This window comes from Anticarsia gemmatalis, chromosome 4 (assembly GCF_050436995.1).
Source record: "Anticarsia gemmatalis isolate Benzon Research Colony breed Stoneville strain chromosome 4, ilAntGemm2 primary, whole genome shotgun sequence".
NCBI classification, from domain to species: Eukaryota; Metazoa; Arthropoda; class Insecta; order Lepidoptera; family Erebidae; genus Anticarsia; species Anticarsia gemmatalis.
In genome coordinates, this window is record NC_134748.1 from 921,587 (window position 1) to 941,487 (window position 19,901).

Sequence of the window (19,901 nt, forward strand, 5' to 3'; positions counted from 1 at the left end):
ATCGGAGTTTATGCGATTGTTTTTTTGAAAACGGACTTTTTGTTATAAGTGATATTGTTCGGATTGGTTAATTCCTAATTGCTTTTTTGAGTTGGCATTCTAGGGTTTACGGCTCACTGAATTATTATTTTGGCGATTATTAGATAATTATTGAAGGTAATATTAATACAAAAGTTATTGCCGCGTGGCAAATGTGGTTAATGATGGACTAATAGAATAAGTCCCTCAACCGTGCATATAGTGCTGCTTGACTCTAAAATAACTGTTTTAAACAGCAATTGACAAGCTAAGGGGCTAAATTATATAAATATCATGATAAGCCAGGATTTCTCCCGAAAAAAAAAAATCATACACTAGTTTTATTTTAAATTGAATAACAATTCGAATATATAAGAAGATTACTGTAAAATTACTCACGAGTAGAACATAACATTACCTTCAAAAAATAGATTCCATCGTTAACTTATCATCAAAACTCGGTGTTCAGGCGGCCAATTTAACAGCTTATAATACAATACTTGTGTTTATAACAAGTTTCATTCGGCGACAACTTCGTGACGAGTTGCCACTGTTCCGACGCAGTTACAAACACTGACGGTTTAGGGTTAACTCCGATTTTGCTTCCCGAATCGCGTTATTTTTGTTTCGCAGTTAGAAATACAAGGCTCCTCTTGTATTGTTATTGAATGGTTAACTGAGTTTTTTTAGAATGTTCCATTGAAACAGTGTTTATGAAATTATGTGAATTTATTATAAAACGTGTTTTTGCTAGGGTATTAATAATTTAAAATATAGCTCTTTGATTTGAAACACTTCGAACAAATAATTATCTATTACTGTAGGCTAAGGACAACAAACAAAGTTTTCAAAAGGCCTGTGATAGTGTGTATCAAATGATTTGCAAAATTTTCATTACCAAGAACTGGGACCAGTTTTTACGTTCTCTTGTATATACAAATTAAAATAATAACAAACTTCTCTTCATCCATAAAACCCTTTTCGGTTAAAAAATTTGCAGAATGTCAAAAATTATCTACCATATATCGAGGTGTAAAATCACAAATAATTGAGACGGGTTTAAAACACCATAAATAAAGATCAAAATTTAATCCACTATCTCTACTCACCCGCCATAAACGAATCAATAGTACAAAAATATTTTAAAAATGTATGTCACGTAGATAATTATTAACTAAATAAAATTATCAGTGACGCCGTGTAATTGATAATTAATTCTGATATAACATGATAAGGATATTACAAACAAATTCCTAATTAATCGGCTACCGGCGACACTGCGTGATTTTGATAACTTTGGACTCTACTACTAAATGACAAATAATTACTATCGATAATTATAATAGCAGCTATAAAGAAGTTTAAAAGAAAACTCTGACATTTAGGGCAGGAGATGATGAAAGTGTTGGACCAGTCTTACCGAAAGGTATCGTGTTATATCCCAGGTAACTGGATTGTGGAGGTCAGATAGGCAGTTGCTCCGTGTAAGGCACTGGTATTCAGCTGCATCCGCTGAGAATGGAAGCCAACTCCAACATAGCTTGGAAGAAAGGCTAAGCTGATACAGATGATGGAAATGTTGGATCACCTGCACTGCTATTCCAAATCTCTTGTTTAGCTATATTCAGACATAGAAAATTATTTAGCGCGTGCTACATGTGTATTATTTGTATAGTTTTTTAAAGGAAAGGCATGCAACAGAAATATTTTATATTTTATATCTTTGAGTCCAGGACGCTGCCAAAATACGGATTACAGACTATTCTAATGGACTCTCTGGCGCAGATCTATCATGATATTTTCTCCACTGTTAAAAACCTATAATTATTTCTAATACGCCCCAAAATCATTGATATTATTATGTTGCCTAGTTGCCTAAATTCAATAAAGCAATATTAAGTAAGTACCATCGTATAAATAATATAAAACCATTGCTGTTTCCAGTTAAATACATCAAACAAACAGTCAAACTAACATACATGCAACATAGTCCTGTCGTTAGGCTTACAGCCAAGCTGTATCATAATTAGTGGTTAGATTACACATCGATGCAGGTGACGACACCTGTCTCAAATGTTTGCCAAATACTCTACTACTGGTGCAATAGACCGACACAATGTAATGCAATAGTTAAACGTTCAAACGGCTGTAAAGCATAGAATAGCTGGTAGTACCCACGCAATTTGTTTAAAGAAATTAACAACTGTAGCGAGCTGCAGTTATTTACCACCATCGACTACCGACAACCGGCTAGCTATGGAGACTTTTGTCTATAAATCTGATCAGCGCTTTGAGCAGGCTTCATAAAAACTATTTTGGCACAATATTTTAAATGTCAAACTCTCGATATTTGACAGTACCGACTGAGAGAGAATTGCGCTGTCGTAGTATAAGACCTTGTTTGACTATTTTTAAATATGTAACCTGTACCTCGATTCTCTACCACTATCGACTACCGACAACCGGCTAGATCGACATTTGACATTTAGAATGTACTGCCAAAATGTTTCCTACGACAGCCGTCAGAGGCGCTGATCAGATTTTCATACAAAATTTATCGATGACAGTTCGGTTGTCGGTAGTCGATAGTAGTAGAGAATCGAAGCACAGCTTATCAGGTGGAAATATGACAGTTGTGTTATAGTTTTACTTCATCTAATGAATAAGTTATCCGACACTTATCCACACTAAAACTGTCTCTTCCACATACACCAAAATACCCAAAACGTTCTAAGAGTAAGTTCGCTTCAATTATTCAACAGTTTTATCACACAGCTGCACATTGGTAATCCGGCCCATTGTTGCACAATGATATGCGAGGCGCAGGCTTAGCGGCCGACGGTCGACATTACACACTGATGCATTGTCTGTCACCGTTGACAATTAACCTCGCGTGTTTGTGTGACGCTTGTCACCTGGTTATATTGTGGGTGGATTAAGGGCGGCAAGGGTTAGAGATCTTGAGTACAAGAAATTATGTATAGAGATGAATGGGATATGTGAAATTGTTGGCAGTTGGGAGTAGGCCGAAAATATTTTTTGTAAAAAGATTTCAAGGCAATATATTCTTGAACAAAATGGGACCATACCATCAATGTAATTAAACATAATATATGGAAAAAAAAAACAATTAAGTCCTAATACTGGGCAAGGGCCCCCTCCCGAAATGAGGGAGGGGTTAGGTCTTAAGTCCACCACGCTGGCCAAATGCGAGTTGGGGATTTAGATGTTTAAAAAAAAACTCGTAAGATCCAGATCAAATTCAAAAATCACGGAGTAGGCACTATGTTTTGACAAACAAAGAATCTTGTAAATCTCACTGTACTACTGTAAATTTCACTATACTAAATACCACGAAATTAATAAATTATCTATTTAAAAATATGGTTACAACAAACTTGTTTAATAGCTTGTCTCAAACAAAACATTGCAAAGTATGTAATTCACACCTCTACTACTTAGCGTTGCTCATTATAGATTTTCATAATTCAAAGCTTTCACTCCTTCATTTCAAACAATCTTAATATCAAATAAATAATTTATTTGGGCTCTATACAAGCTTGATAAAGATACCTTTGTGAAAATCAAATGAGGTTTGGTTAATGGTCTCGTGACAACCATCTTCCGTATTTGTCAAATTCCGGCAAAGATGTATTTATTTGTGATGTGACAATCATGAATGTAAGGGTATGTTCTAATGTGAATAAATATAAGATGAGTAAACCATTAAAAATACGATCCGCGAGACTATAATGTATGACTTTTTTTTTAATTATCGATTTTATTATATATGTAGATGTTGGATATATCTGTTCTACTCAAAATTTAGGTACAGGTAGGTATATAAAATGCACTCGTGTTTTAACATTGATAATGTTAGTCTCATTTAATATTACCATACGATGAAAAGTTTGTTATTTAACCAAACATTGTATTATTTTTAAATCTAAGTTGAAATGATAACCCTCATTTATTACATTGTAATAAGATGGCTAGTTGTAATTTGGTTCGGTCAGTTTGGAAATTTTGTCAGTAACACACCTGTATTACTGATTAAGAGAAATCTTTCTTATGCACATAACTGCTTATTAAGTACTTAATTTGAATATTTTTTATCGTATGATTAGTCGTCAACCTAGTGACAAAAATCGCCTTGACATGTTTAAACACACACTATACAAAAGAGTATGTATCATACACCACATCAAAATCAAATACAATTCAAACCAACCTCAAAGGTAAAGACAAAACGCGATTTTCTTTGAAAAATTCACCGAAGACTTAACCATTTCGCCCCGTTCATCTCTCTAGGGCGCCTAGTACATACATAAGTAATAGCGACTGATTAAATATGCTTTTTTACAGAGCTTAATACGCTATATATTGCGGTGTATTATTTATTCTCTGTATCTCGAGACTTAGAAGGCTGTGCCGTATCCCCGGGTGTGTTCGCGTCAATCCTGCGTTTATTTTTAACTCGATTTCGTTTGCTATTATTGGATGCTTTTTTTGGTTTACCCTGTTTTGATTTGTATGTCGAAAAAGTTTTTACGAGTGCTTTTTTTTAGATTTTTTTGTTTTGGAAAATAAAACGATTTGCGATTTTTTTTATCGCGTCTTTTAGAGATATTATAATTTGTATAGGACGAAGTGATGTGATGATTCGGATTTTTTTTCCAAAATCCTTTATTGTAATCTGTTTACTAACGTGCCTAGTATTTTGCATAAAACAATCATTATTAACGGTGAAATATTTAAAACAATTCTGTCTGTTTAAATACAAAAAAAACCTAAGTCTTTTTTTGACAGTTCAGTTTCATTTATACTCAAAGATATAATATAATATATGTATGTTGCTTTGATACTTATTATAAAATAAAAAAATACATTTCGTTTACTAACTATTCTGATATTTTTATTCTGTTAACTTTAATTAACTTTCAAAGAAACAGTAATACGAATTCAATTATGAATTGTAATTAGATTTTTAATGGAAATAACAATTGAATCTAGAAGTTAAATGGATACTGTTATTATTTCATTCAAATACGCATATTAATTTAAAACACATAGATTAGTAATTAAGAACTATTTAATACATACTTTGGCCTTCGACTGTACGTGGTTAACATGGTCGTTTCATCACTATAATAGCAATATCCGTGTGTGGTAGGTTAGAACCCTTTTCAGGAAAATATCGGAATTTTGATGTTAAACACATATAATTTAGGTGCAGCGAAACGCCGACGAAAACGATGTTGCCATGTGCAATTTTATTGTACCCAATGTTATATTAAGTATTCAGAAATACATATACGAATTAACCAAAGACTCTTACGCGTACGCAATCACGGGTAGAAAATAGTACATCAAAGTCAAGTTCCTAGACATTTTGAGTCTAGATTTTACAGAAAGACTAAGTTTAAACCAAATATAAGTTGCACAGCTATGGTGAGACACTAAAAGCAAGCTAAACCTCCGTACATTGTACATGTATAAAGATAAATGAATGAACGTGGAACTTTCAACGCAGTACATAATTCATGGAGGCAAGCATGAGGCAGGTATAAAGTTCTTACTTCTTCTGTTATAGCTTATCGTGGGACTTTTGTTATACACTATACTTCTGTATATGCCCTGTCCAACTTCAAACCTGGCTATATTAAATCCTATTGGTACCAGGTGCGTTACCTCTACTACTTTGCGCGGCCCAGAAATTGAACTTAACACCTCGTGGTTAGCAGTTGTACATTTATATTTAAGAATAACAATTATTCTCGTTGAAACTGTGATAGCCGTGTGGTGTAAGCTTATCTGTCACGCAAATGACCAAGGACTCAATGTTTCAGTAGGTATAGGACATGAAAAAAAGTAAAATATTTTTTATTAATAGTGGTATCCATCCTTATTATTATCCTACTATAACTTTTACTTTGAGGTCATATTAGGTAGGTAACGGTTTTTGAAAAAAATAATTTCTCCAATTTTATTAAAAACTCGATTTTACTACAACTTGTAGGCATTGTTGTTGACAGTTCAGCTCGCCACTAGTACTGGTACTGGGTATTCCGGCTAGCCGGCAAGCCAATCTGTCATTGCCACGAACGCATGCCAAAAAATTCAGACGCAATGACAGCCTACACGAGGGGCTACTGATCGAGTTTGGTTTTTAAAATTCGCGGATTTTTGGCAAACTGAAAAAAATAAAAATATATATTTTATATTCATGTAATATATACAAGTGTGATGACTGAAGGTGTTTACAAAAGTGTATCAAATACACCTGTACGTTTTGTTAATAAATAAATTATAGAAATATATACAATTTCTAAAATATAATACCAATAGCTCATTGCGACCCGAGAATCGGGCTCGTGATAATCATTTGTAAACACTACCTCCCAGTTCACAAAAGCAGTTTATACTTGCTCCTCTAAATCTTCTTTAAAAGAAGTAACTGAAAAAATCTATATACTGCGTCCCAAAAGTGTTCGGAGAAACATGTTTAACTGTCGAAAATCAATAAAAATCTAATTACCTGTTCACATACATCTAGTAGGTACTGACACTTATAATAGGTAAAGATACAGAGGGTGATTTTAACTCCAGTTTAGAAGGTACGGCAAGTAATTAAGAGCTAATTTTGATTTTAAGGCAAGCTGAATGTTGTTGAAGCAAGTAGATGCCACCAATATTATCATACTACCGTACCGCGCTATATAGGTACGAACCTCCTTTAGAAGGGGTAAAACATAGACTGTAAATTATAAATGATTGTTTAATACTGAATTGCGTGCACCATCAGTTATTTATTACTTAATTAAAGTGACAATCTTGCCCAGTTGCTAACTCACTTTGTCTTAACGGCCGGTTATAACGGCTGGTTAAAATTAAACTCCGGTTTATTTTACCGGATTTGGGCAGCAGGTGGTTAGATAATGTATTTAGTTTTGGTAATTGGGTGTAGATACTAATTGTGGTGATTAATTAAGGAATTTTGAATGATATATTCTGGTTCCCGGAATTGTGTATGTTGGTCACTACTTCAATCGAGGTTCAAACGAATTCTTGTAATTTATTATCTAATAATTAAAATAGATAAATAAATAATATCTGCGGACAAACGGCTCGAAAAGAGAACTTGTGTGACTATTACTTTCTGAAAATCGCATTAAATTTGGTGTAACGAAACACGGTATAATCGCAGACAAACATACGTATCGTTAAAACTAAGATTATCTACAAGAACGACGCAACCGAAGCCGCGAGTAAAAGCAAATACAGAAGAAAAGTCCACTATTGTAAAGTCATCCACAAATAACATGAAACTCGAACACGAATAAGAAAGAAGCATGTTTATATTTGCAATTCAATTCTCTCAACAATGGATAATGATGAGGAAATGCACAAAGACCAGCTTACTACATGCTTCTCATCGTATGAATATGAATAGAAAGAATTAATCCTTGTAACCTTATATGTTATAGCCGTATTTTGTGTTCGCTATTTTTCTGCTTTACTAGATTCTGCCCGTGATTTTGTCTGCATGGACTATATTTTTTTATTATTTGTGTGTTATTTTGGTATATAAGTTACAACACGGCTAAGTTACATTTTAATTCGTAAAGTAGTTTTTGCGTGATTGAGTAATAAAAATCAATCCAAACATTAATTCAATCCAAACATTTTAATATCTGTTTACATACAATATTATGTATTTTTACGTGAGTTATTCCGGTCTGATCCCCCAAACCGATCCACTACCAATTAATATTATTTTTTAATTCCGGTCTGATCCCCTTTCAACTTTACCATTCCGGTCTGATCCCCTTCCTATATTTAATGGATAAGTACAGTCAATAAAAAACAGACGTTATTCACTACTTTATAAAAAAAAAATGTAAAGAGAAGTTCAAAGGTTTTTGGATATAAACGTTTGTTAGTCGATTACTGTTGGGTTATTTTAAGAGACGCTGATCAAAATCAGTTTAAAAAAAAAGAGTGACCTGTGCCATTTTTGAGTTTTTGTGAGTCTCATACAAAAAAGTTTTGGTAAAAATATGGTATTTTTATACATTTTTAAGTGTAGGTATTACATTAAATATCTCAAAAAGTTGACGGACTTCAGTATATAACTTAGGGTTTATAATCCTATCGATACACATTAGTTTCATCTATGGGTAAAAAGCCTTATAAAGTATTGAGTCAGTTTTTATTTATAGAAATAAAAACTGATTCGAGTTACAATCATCGCAGAATTATATTATTTGGTCTTTTGAAATAGAAGTACTACCTATATAACATTATAACAGTAATCACATTATCGCACAATGATCTTTTGTTAAAACTAGGATTTGAAAAAAATGATATAATAAAAAAAATGTAAACATAAATCAAATAACAAACATCAAATTTCAATGATTAAATACTGATATAAAATTATCACAGTAATCATATTCAGTGTAGAAATAAGACTAATACAGTCTCATTAATAACCGATTTCTCAGAACGACATCACGAACTTAACTCATCAATGATTGGTTACTTTGGAATCAATAGACAATACATTCACACACCAACAGCCTATTTCGCAGGTAAATATATTACAAAAGCTTCAGACTTTGCCGCAACGATGCCAGAAATAATTATCACTTGCTCTTACGGTGAAGGAAAACATCGTGAGGAAACCTTGCAAGCCTAAAATTTGTTTAATACATTTATTGAGGGCATGCAACGTCCCCTAACCTGTACTCGGCCAGCGTGGTGGACTCAAGACCTAACCCCTCCCCTCGTTTCGGAGGAGACCCTTGCCCTGCAGCGGGACAGTAATGGGTAAAACAAATAAATAAATAGGATTCAACTGTTGAGCTAGCCAAAGAAATGAATAAATCTAAATAGACTGCATGTTCCTGAAATACTAAGAAAGATTTGGAGATTTCTGGGTCAAAATGTATAGAGATGAGATTAATAAAAAAATATATATATTAATTCTATAACATAATCTAATAGAACCTGTATACATATTTTGTTATTGACTGTCCTAAAAATGTGATAATAGACAGTCAGGGTATCCGATCGGAATAAAATATTTAAATTTATTATAATGTTTATATACGGGGGATCAGACCGGAATAGAAAATAATTTTAAAATACTAGGGTATCAGTATTGGGGATCCGAACGGAATAACTCTTTTACGTTTAGCTTTCTTCTGTCCACGACTTCATTCGCGTGTTTTCACGGTCCTAAATATTAATCAAGGTTATCAACTTTTAATTTTTTTTTGAGAGTGTGGAATAAAAAATAAATAATAAATAAATATTATTGGACAACTCACACACGGTCATTTGATTTCAAACTAAGCAGAGCTTGTACTATGGTAAACCAAATAACTGATAAACATACTTATTTACTTCTAAATACATACTTATATAGATACATTAACATCCGAGCTCAGAACAAATACTCGTGCTAATCACACAAAGATTTGTCCCGGGTGGGATTCGAACCCACCACACGAATAACAACAAACATCCATCTTTAATTTGCCGCGTATAAAATAGAGTTTAATTTAAATTAAATAGTTTCAGTTCGAATTCTATGAGGTCAATGCCCATAATATAATTACTAGGCTGCAATATTCCCTTTTATCAGATTTCACCGGATTAACTATCCATTATGATTAAAGGAAAACATAGTGATTTAATATTTAAGTTAAATAATGTATTGATATTTAATTGTAACAGTAATGGACTTATTAATAGAGAAATTGGTTCCACGCTGGAGTCAAACTACCGTGTTACTTTTGTAATATGAAGTGACTGATTGTAAAGGAGGCAGAAAGACAGCTTCTAACAATTATTGCTAAATTGCAAATTTGTTTTTATTGTAGGTTACTTTGAGTTATATCGACTCGCTGATAAAATGAATACTATTTTTAATATAGTCTTTAATTATTATAGTGATCTGTGATATACAATTATAAATACTTAGTATGTTTTATATTATCATATTATTTGAATGTTATGCGGCATTCTGGAAGTCGTTTCTTTAACACCAACTTCAAAATGTTGTTTTACAATCCAAAAATGCTGTATCATCATAAATATCTAAAATTATCACCGCGAATCTTAAAACACAAAACACAGCATCTCTAAAACTGTGTCAGTGTTATCTCTCGCTGAAATTTTATCTCGCATTACATTGTCAGCGTTGATAACGTGGAATTGATCGTGCGATAACATGATAAAGTCATATAATACAGTGTCGCGTAACATGGGGCACGTCGCACTTGTCGTCGGCGCCTCCAGCAACCTCGGCTACCAAGTACTCAAGAAACTAACAGAAGTATACCATGGAAAGATATACTTCACTACCGAAGATGAGACCGGCTTCAACATACTCAAAAACCTGGAAAGAGACGGTCTTGATTTAAACTACATACAAATGGACGTGACTTATACGAAGAGCATCATCAAATTGAGACATTTTATCCAGGATTTGGACGAACGGATAGACCTGATCATCAACGTGACGGATTACGTGCCAGAGAAGAAAATATCACACGTGGAATTAGTACGAAGAACGCTCAGTGTTAATTTCTATGGATATATAAATTTTGGGAAGCTTGTATACCCTTTATTAACTGACAATGCAAGAGTTATAAACGTGTCTGGACCGGCCGGTCTTCTCGCTACGATAGAAAATGAAGCTATCAGAAAAAGAATTAGTGACCCAAGTTTGACTGAAGATGAATTGGTTGCTGTTATGCAAGACTACGAACATGCCGTCAAACGAGGGTCGGAGAAGACCGAAGGATGGGGCTTAAGTGTTCAAGCAGTGAGTAAGGTGTCTTTAAACGCTGTCACATTTCTTCAGCATAGAGAATGGGCGGATAAAGGCATAGTGATCAACTGTGTTAACCCTGGAAACCTAAGCAGTAAAGAGAGTAGAAAATCAGCAAAAATGTTCGAAGAAGGTGCCAAGGCGATTCTTTATTTGGCCTTTGAGGCGCCACTGTCGCTAAAAGGTAATTTCGTGTGGAGCAATTATTCTGTGATTGAGTGGAATTCGGATCCTTATGTGGAGGTGACGACGGTATAAGTATGAAGAGAGCAGTTATTATTATTAATCAGGTGGATGGAAATAACCAGTTTATGGTAGTTTAAATACAGTATTCTACCAAAGATGTGGTAATCTACAGCAGTGTTTTAATAACTTATGTTAAGACTATTACACCACTACACTTTTACATTTTGAAGGATAGAAGCCAAAATATTGTGTGTACGTGTATATTTAATGTGATGCAATCTTTTACAAGAAACTGTAGGCCTCTGGTGGCACTAATTCATCATCTGTCACCCTAAGATGAACTGCTTCCAAAAATTCTCCGTTCATATCTACACCAAAAACTAAATGCATTACCACCTTACTACGATCATTTTTGAGAGGTGCCTGTAACACTCTTAGCTTATATGCCTGGTTAATGTCTTATATGTCTAAGACGCTATGTGTCTGTAAATATAATTTAAACTGAAAAAGGTTTGTCCACCGATTGCGAAGTCTCTTTGAGTATTTCTATGTGATGTGCCTTATGAGATTATATTGAAAGTGAATGTATACATTATTTATTGATGTTGTTTATTATTTATTTATGTCTGTCAGGTGTTGTGTGTCTCGAAAATAAATCAGTATTGTTAAGTGTTTATAGTTGTTTTATAAAGATTTTCCGTTGCAGCGATAAGGTTTGTTCGTAGCCGTGACCTTAATGTCAGACTGCATGATTTATGAGTGCAATAAGCTGACATTGTTTACCACAAAAATGCTATTTTTATTCTATTTAGTAGAGTTTAGCAGTCAATCTAATTAATCTGCTATGGTTATTATGTAGTAGATACTACAATAGTTTGTAAGTAACACAAAAATTATACACAAATATACTCGTATATAATCTTTACGATATTGTTTCTTATGGCGTCGTGTAGTGGTGAAATGATTACTACGCCCGGCGCCGTTCAGCTACTCGTACGCAGGGCAAATATTTGTATGATCTAAAATAGTTTTTTGCTAATCTGATTGTACTTTGTGCTTGTAAAAAATCTTGCGGCTAGGTTCATTCTTACCGTGTGAGTAATCGTTAAAAACATTTAATCAGATCCCAGTCCTTATCTCAAATGAGTTAAGTTTGTTTACATGTTACAATCCACCTCATAAACTGCTGGACCGATTCACAGGTCATTGTTTGAAATAAATATGATTCAGTTTTTATAGTTCAGTATCATGATGAAACTGAATAATGTCGGGACGGCTAGTTTATCTCTATTTTATAACACACCTATAGATAATCGTTATCAGTGATATACATTTGGTAAGTAGACGAAAATAATAAAAAAGACAAGAAGCGACATTTTGAACGAGTGACAAAATAATAATGCAAAGTTAAGCGGCCTAAAGAGAGGTTATATTTTGGATGGGTGATCACCATGTACTAAGTAAATTAATTAAAAATGCTAAGATTTATGCGTAGAGATAAAATTTGACATTTACACAATTATGTTCAAAGTTTGGTTGGCTGGTGTGATAAAAAGTAAATTATAAAAAAAAAATTAACTACGTTGTATCTTTGACTCGGCTTGAGGAAACTGTTTTTAGTTAATTCCTTTGTTAAACATTACCTTAATAAATACAGCCGTTTTAGCGCAATAGATAGGTATTCTTACTTCCATGTATATAATATTAGTAAATACACTTTTTTTCTATTACCTGAGACATAAGCAAGAAATATAGAGTAATAATACTCATATTTCAAAGGAAAAAACATTATATCAAGCCTAGGTTGTGATCTAGGTCATATTATTTACCGTCTACCTAACATCTGACAAATATTATACGTTCAGCGTTTGCAAACCTTTAATAAGTATACAAAATATATTTCAAAGATATTTCAATCGTTATGTCTGACTAAAATAAACAAAAAATCTTTGTCGTCTTTTTTACTTCACAACAGCTTCTTAAGTTGTTCAAAATAGACGGAGATATTTGGCAGTATAATACTGACAAATTTCAACCAAATTCGGCAAAGCTAAGATGGGCAGATATCAGATCATAGGTTTCTATCTATACTAATATTATAAAGCGAAAGAGTTTGTTTGCTTGAACGCGCTAATCTCAAGAACTATTGGTGCGAATTGAAAAATTATTGAGGAAGGCTATAGGCTGTATGACATCACGCTACGACCAACAGGAGCAGAGTACTAGTAAAAATGTTCCAAATCGGGGTAAAATATGACCCTCTCTCTGTTATGTGACGCAAGCGAAGTTTTTAACATAAAACTAAAAGAGCTAGAACTATATGTTAGTAATAACAATAATAACAAGGTACCACAATTATTTTGGTTATTCATATAATTTTTAAAATCAAAAGAAAAATCAAGTAAATAATACTAAAGTATTTGTTAAAGGAAGATGATAGCTATAGAGTCCACAAATGAGAGTTAACACTACAGGGTACACCTAGTGCTAAGGTATTCAAGAGAAACTCCATAGTTTTCGCCCTATCTTGTTTATCCCTCTTCAAACGTGGCCATATTAAACCCCTGTCAAAAATAATCCGCGTACCAAAACTCTCTCTCATTATTCTATATCTACAACTTTGCCTATTTCACATTCATTGCGCACAGACTGTCCAGGTGTTTTAAAAACTTTTACAGCCGTACTTCGGTAGTGACACAGCAATGTATCGTGGGCAAGCAATTCTACTTCAAATCGAAGAGCTCTAAGGTAAAAGTGTTGTCGTAAAATCACTTTTTACTATCTACAAAGGTAATTTCGCTGATCGTTTCGCGGAAGCGAAGAATGAGTCTAAATGTCGTAGTTTTTCTAATGATAGTTGGACTCTATTGCGAGGAATTAAGGAATGTTTTTCAATGGCTATGAATGTATGACTTTCAATTAACTGCTGGGATTATGTTATTTCTTTTGTTAGTTATATTGTGACTATGTTTGATGTTACTTTCACCAAAAACCATTCCCAATATATGTTTTATTTACTTAAAGTGTTGATATTAGATTTTAGACCTCAAGCATTGTGAATAGTTTAAAGGAAGGGAAAGTCATTAACAGGTTGGAACTAAACATGATACCAACCAGTAAACGGGTATTTGACTAAATACTAAAAACTGACTGAAAAATAGCCTTCTCCACAGAGCTTCTCACTAGTGAGAAAATAATAATGAATATACAAACATACATAACATCAGGTCCGTAAAGCCCAAACATGTTAGCCAAGGTGTATGAAATATACCCATGTATCGGCATTAACAATGTTAGTCCTATTTATTACATAGGGTATTTAAGAAATAAAGGGCTAGTACAAGTTCCATATTATTAAAATTATTCGACTTTAAAACGACTTCAAAAAACATAAAAACAAAAATACACAGCACTTTTGAGAAGGTACAGTGCAACTTGTTCGGAAGTGTTTAATTTTAATTACGCGAGGAGTTGAACTGTGAACTTTACGATGGCGAGCCGTCCGGCCACTCGCCGCACCGGTGACAATTAACGATCATTAAATTTTCGACAAACTGCAAACTTGGTGTAAAAGTACTTTTATTTGTAAATAGATACTAATTTACTGTGTTTTCGGTTTGAAAGGTATGTATTGTGAGGTTTTTCAAGTTTTAATTGATTACCTCTGAGGTGTGGTCGGTAGTGTACACATGCTGATCGCACGGTCTCGGGTTCGATATCAGAGTTGGGTAATTGGTCTATTCTAAAGTAATTGGTCGAGTAATGGTTAGTGTATATAAAGCTCTTCCGTTACTGAGCGACTAACTGTTGGACAACCCACAGCCGAAACTACTCTTGAAATTTCTTAACGACGATTTCTTAGGAAGTGTAGAAGAGCATTAAGAGAAGATTTTTGGAAATTAGCTCCAGGGTTCAAATTCCTCGCGGGCAAAGCTGCGTGCGGGTAGATATTTGCCTATACCTTCGGGTATAACAGGAGCGCTTTCAAAACACCTAAATTTTGATTTTTTTATTCAATTATTTAGTACCGTAATAGCAGTACTAGTATCTGTTTACGCCTTTGGATACAACAAGCATGATATCATAAACTAGGTACAGATTTAGACTATCCATTGTGTGGAATAGCAAGTGTTGCGTCGGACAGTGTGTGCAGTGTATCACACTTGCATTAAGTAGAGTGGACACCTCGGCGTATACTCAATACATTGCGTACTGAGTTTGAATCCAATCGAAAGATATATGTGTATTTACTGGATTTATGCATATAAATAGAATAAATTATAATTCAACGGGTAAGAATGAAGCAAAGGAAGTTTGTTAGGAGTATACCATTTTGGCGTTCTATAGCCTCTGCCTACTTCTATGGGAAGAATGTATGTAAATAATAAATATTATGAACTAATTCTCTTCAATGATTACCCGGAGTTAAAAAGTTCGTTTTGTAAACCTCCGTGCCTTGGAAATCACGTTTATTTATTGGTCATGCGCCTGACTTCTTATTACTAAAGTAATATAATAATGTTTAATTGGCACAATTATGGTTATTCGTGTCGGTTATCCGTCTCACCGGGCTACGAGAGCGATGGAATAGTACTTGTGTATGTATTGTGCACACACTTGGACGCAATAAACTAAATCCAGCATCTTATTCTCTATATCAGCCTGATATTCGCTAGGAGACATTATAGGTTTCAACTACTTAAGTAGCATAATTCTATATCTTAACTACTTTTATTCAGAATTTTCATTAAATGTATTACAATTAAGCTGCAAAAAATAATAATAAAAGTGTAAAAAATGTGCTGGCTCGTTAGTCCGTATCTTAACTACCAATTACTACTATTACTGAATCGACCGGCTAAGCAAAAAGCCCGCGTCTGCGAAACTTCAATTAATTAACTCATCAGCTAAAAAACGTACAGAACTCTCGCTGTAGATAAAAGCAGTTTTAATTGTACATTTTATTTATTACTAGGTACTTTAGTGTATACAATTTTGGTAGTTTTGTTTTTGACAGCAAAGTAATTCGTTCGAAATCATTACTACAGTAATTATTTGATTAGTAGTAAAATGTTTGAACATTATATTTTTTCATTTATATTTTTTTGATAGTAAAGAAATATCTATATGGCAATTATAGAGATATTTCTGCAGAGAATTCGGTAGTGTACGCAAAGGTTCGATTCTGACGTTGGGTAAAGTGGTCTGTTCTTATTTATATTAGAATATTTCTCGATAGTTTGATAACAGGCCCATCTTATGGCAAGAAGATTGTCATCTTTTACATGATATTAAATATTAGAAATCGCGAAATATTAATTGCATGACTGCGCCTATGTGTCGGTTTTTCATCCCACTGGGATATGAGAGTGAGTGAATAGAGAGTGTACCTGTGTATTGACACTTGGACACTGTAAACAAAGTCCTGCATCGTTGACTGCTTTTAAATGGCCGCCCATCCCGTAGCTGAATATCGGATAAAAAGATATTACATTATATTTCTATTAATTTGTAAGTCACGCAGGGTCTGAAACTCCAAAATACAAAATAACATTCAGCGGTACAACAAAAGAACGAAAACTAAGATCAAAATAAATCGAGTAGTTTCACACAGTAACACGTAACTCCATTAAAATTTTGTTTGAAAAAAAGTAATGTTTTCAATACGGTCGCCAACGTCGCGCGACACCACCGTCGTTGTGCGTTTGACGCGTCATTACGTTCTTTGTGTACAGCGTGTTGCGTTGTCGCCTTGTCGTGTTGCCGCCTTGTCGCCTTGTCGACTCGCTGCTATATTTAGAACACTTTCTTACTCGTAATTTGATTAAAGATTTTTATGTTACAATTTTCAGTTTTGTTTTTAGATACTTTTCCAATAGCGTTGTTCTTATAATGAAATATTGGGCATGATAAGTGTAAATAAAATTGAAATAAACTTCACTTACTGCTGGGCAGGGTTCTTCACCCGGAATGAAGGAGGGGTAAAGGCTTGAGTCCACCACGCTGGCATCATTAAAAGTATGGCAGGCGTAAAGGTTTCTTTAATTAAAACTAATAGTCTTGAAATCGTTTGAATAAGTTAGGAAAGGTACCTCTCGTACACACTCTCACATGTGCACAAATAAAAAAATCGAATATAACAATTAACTCTTCTGGAAACTTCAAGCCCCTCTTTCCACGTGTAAATATCTAATCTAATTTTTACTTAGAAAATACCCAGAAAAAGCTGAGTCAAGAGGGTATTTCTTAAAATTGCAATTATATTACGTTAATCCTAAGACACGGAATCCCTGAGAAAATTCTTCATAATTAAAAAGGAACCACTGCCGCCTCAAAAAGAAACGTTTTAAAAAGATACAATTACTTTACCTTCAGCTAACGTTTCTTTAATTATTACATAATTATAATCTAATTTTCCGAGAATTTTGGAGAAGAAATATTTTTGAAGAGATTTTATAAACTATTTTATATAATACACACGATTCTTGTACCCGTGTAGGCAGAGGTGCATGAAAAACGTCGGCGTTTCTCCATTTATGAGCTCATATGATATAGGCGACTATAGAGAATATATAAGTAAAAAAATACCAGTAGCAAAGTTGTTGTATTCGCTAAAGTAAAGATTTAACTCCTTTTTACTATTTACAGATAACGGTTAAAAACGACCACGATACATAGTAACACTTTTACCTATAGTCAAAAATCTTATTTACTTTGCTCAATGCTGAATCAAACCTGAGACTTGCCTAAGTTAAGTCCATCATCAGCTTAAACACGCAGTACTGATATACAATAGAGAAGGCCAAAAATCATCAGCCAGCCATTTAATTAGTTCTATACTCTACCTAGACTTCACCGTACTGGCGCTAGGTAGAGTTTTGATCGTTACATGTTCCTTGTATTATGCAGCTTCCCTTGATATTTGGGGCGTAGTTACTCTATCACTGGGTTATGAGTCTAGTGTTAATGTAGAGCGGGTTTGATAGAGTAATTCAGTAATGAAAATGTAGGCCGTTTTCTTCGGTTGAGTTCCAATTTTTAAAGGAAAACTAATCGTATCGGTTTTAAAAAAATTGGTTAGCTAGTGTAGTGTACTATGTGTGTTAAATTTTTCTTAAGTTTCAATTTTTGTCTTAAAATTTCAAGTTATTATTGTAGCGCAATTCTCTAAATTCCCTGCTATCGAATATCAGGAGTTAGCATCTAAAGCGTACTGCAGTAGTTCCTACGGCACCCGCTAGAGGCACCGATCAGATTTACAGTAAAAACATAAACGTATGAAGCAGCTATAAATATTGCTCCCATGCTAAACGACAATTCATTAGCGTGGTGGTTATATCCTAACCACAGAACTAAAACGAGATTTGTACTTATCAATTCTTCTTCTTATCGTATGGTTAGTGGTCATACTAGTGTCAAAGTTGTTCAAGCCGCCCGAAGGCCTTATCAATTGAATAGTAATTTGTTAAAATGTCTCCTAACTCTACATAGCAAAACACTTACAAATACAGCGTGAACTCTCATACATTTGGAGCGGTACAAAAATGTTCTCTACCGACTCTACCGGCACGATGTCATACAGAATTCATTGAATGGCGCAATCCACTAGCGAAGGAGAGTGACCAGAAGCACGTTGCATTCGAAACTCTACATTTGCAAAATGCATATTAAACATAGGCTATATGGTAGAGCATTGTAGTACTTGCTTTCTAAAGCCTTTTAGGACTTTGGAAAATTAAATTCTTTTGAAAAAATTGTCTTTTCCCACGTTTCCTGTTATTTTCATTATGGTTCATTTGTTTTATACTAAGTTAGGTATGGTTTAAATATTTTTTGGTAGAGCTTTGCATTAATATGTTTTATTTAATTAACAATCGTTTTAATTACAATGGGCTAATATTGTAACTATTTACGTAAGGTTTTATGTACTAACTATTTGCTAAAAATGTGAAGTATTTGATGACATTCATTATCTAAAAGGCCTAAAATATTAACATTTTACGACTTCATGTATTAAAACTTACTTTTACGGATATATAGCAATGAACTCACCACCTATTAATAGTATTAGGGACTAACATCTCTCCCTATTAAAAATATTAAGGACTAACATTGTTAATAGCGAAACGTGGATTATTTCAGACATCTTAGCCTAGACTAACGGGTGTTATACACGAACACTACACACTTTCGGGCATAACAGGAGATATAACATGTCTGTACCGTTGATTCACGGGTAGTGGCAATGCACTATTGTGAATCAACTTTTTGATGGTAAACACCTACTACAATCTCCAACACAACTAAGCACAATAAAACATCGCAAATTTTCACTCGCAACTCGTAAATTCATAACAAAGCGGCGGACACAAACAAAAAGTGTTTGGTGCCAACAAACTATTCGAAAGTAACAAGTACGACACTTAATGATGACATATAGCGATTCGTTTGCCATCACGATACGTAATACGTCAAACGTAAGTTCGTAATAGAAAAACTTGGATCGTTAGCATGACCAGACTTAGGGATGAACGTCTTGTGATGGCCGCGAGACTTTGATAAAAATAGTATATATTCCCGGCTTTATTTACGTGTAATTTGTGATAAAAAAGCGTGTTAAATGTCTCTAGAAATTGTAATTTTTAAACTTTTAGTGTTTCCTACTTGTCGATGCGGAAGTTTTATGTTCTTAAAAGCTGCGCGCTTACAGTAGGGTCATACTCTTTAGACGCTACTATCGGGTATCGAGACTTTGACATTTAAAATGTATTAAATAATTAGTCCCTAGGCGGGGTGCCCTGGGATCGAATTGTTTACGGACGCTAGAGGCGCTGATCTGGCTTCCATACAAAAT

At 33.9% G+C, this 19,901-nt stretch overlaps 2 protein-coding genes across 11 annotated transcripts in view; both read left to right on the plus strand.

Annotated features, from left to right (window-relative positions):
- mmd (disintegrin and metalloproteinase domain-containing protein mind-meld) overlaps nucleotides 1-19,901 on the plus strand; it is a 476,847-nt gene that overhangs the window by 50,135 nt on the left and 406,811 nt on the right. The gene's annotated exons all lie outside the window — the stretch shown is intronic.
- LOC142972639 (carbonyl reductase [NADPH] 1-like) lies at nucleotides 10,290-11,713 on the plus strand. The gene has a single exon (XM_076113921.1). The coding sequence runs from the start codon at nucleotides 10,292-10,294 to the stop codon at nucleotides 11,117-11,119; it is 828 nt and encodes a 275-aa protein (XP_075970036.1). The 5' UTR covers nucleotides 10,290-10,291; the 3' UTR covers nucleotides 11,120-11,713.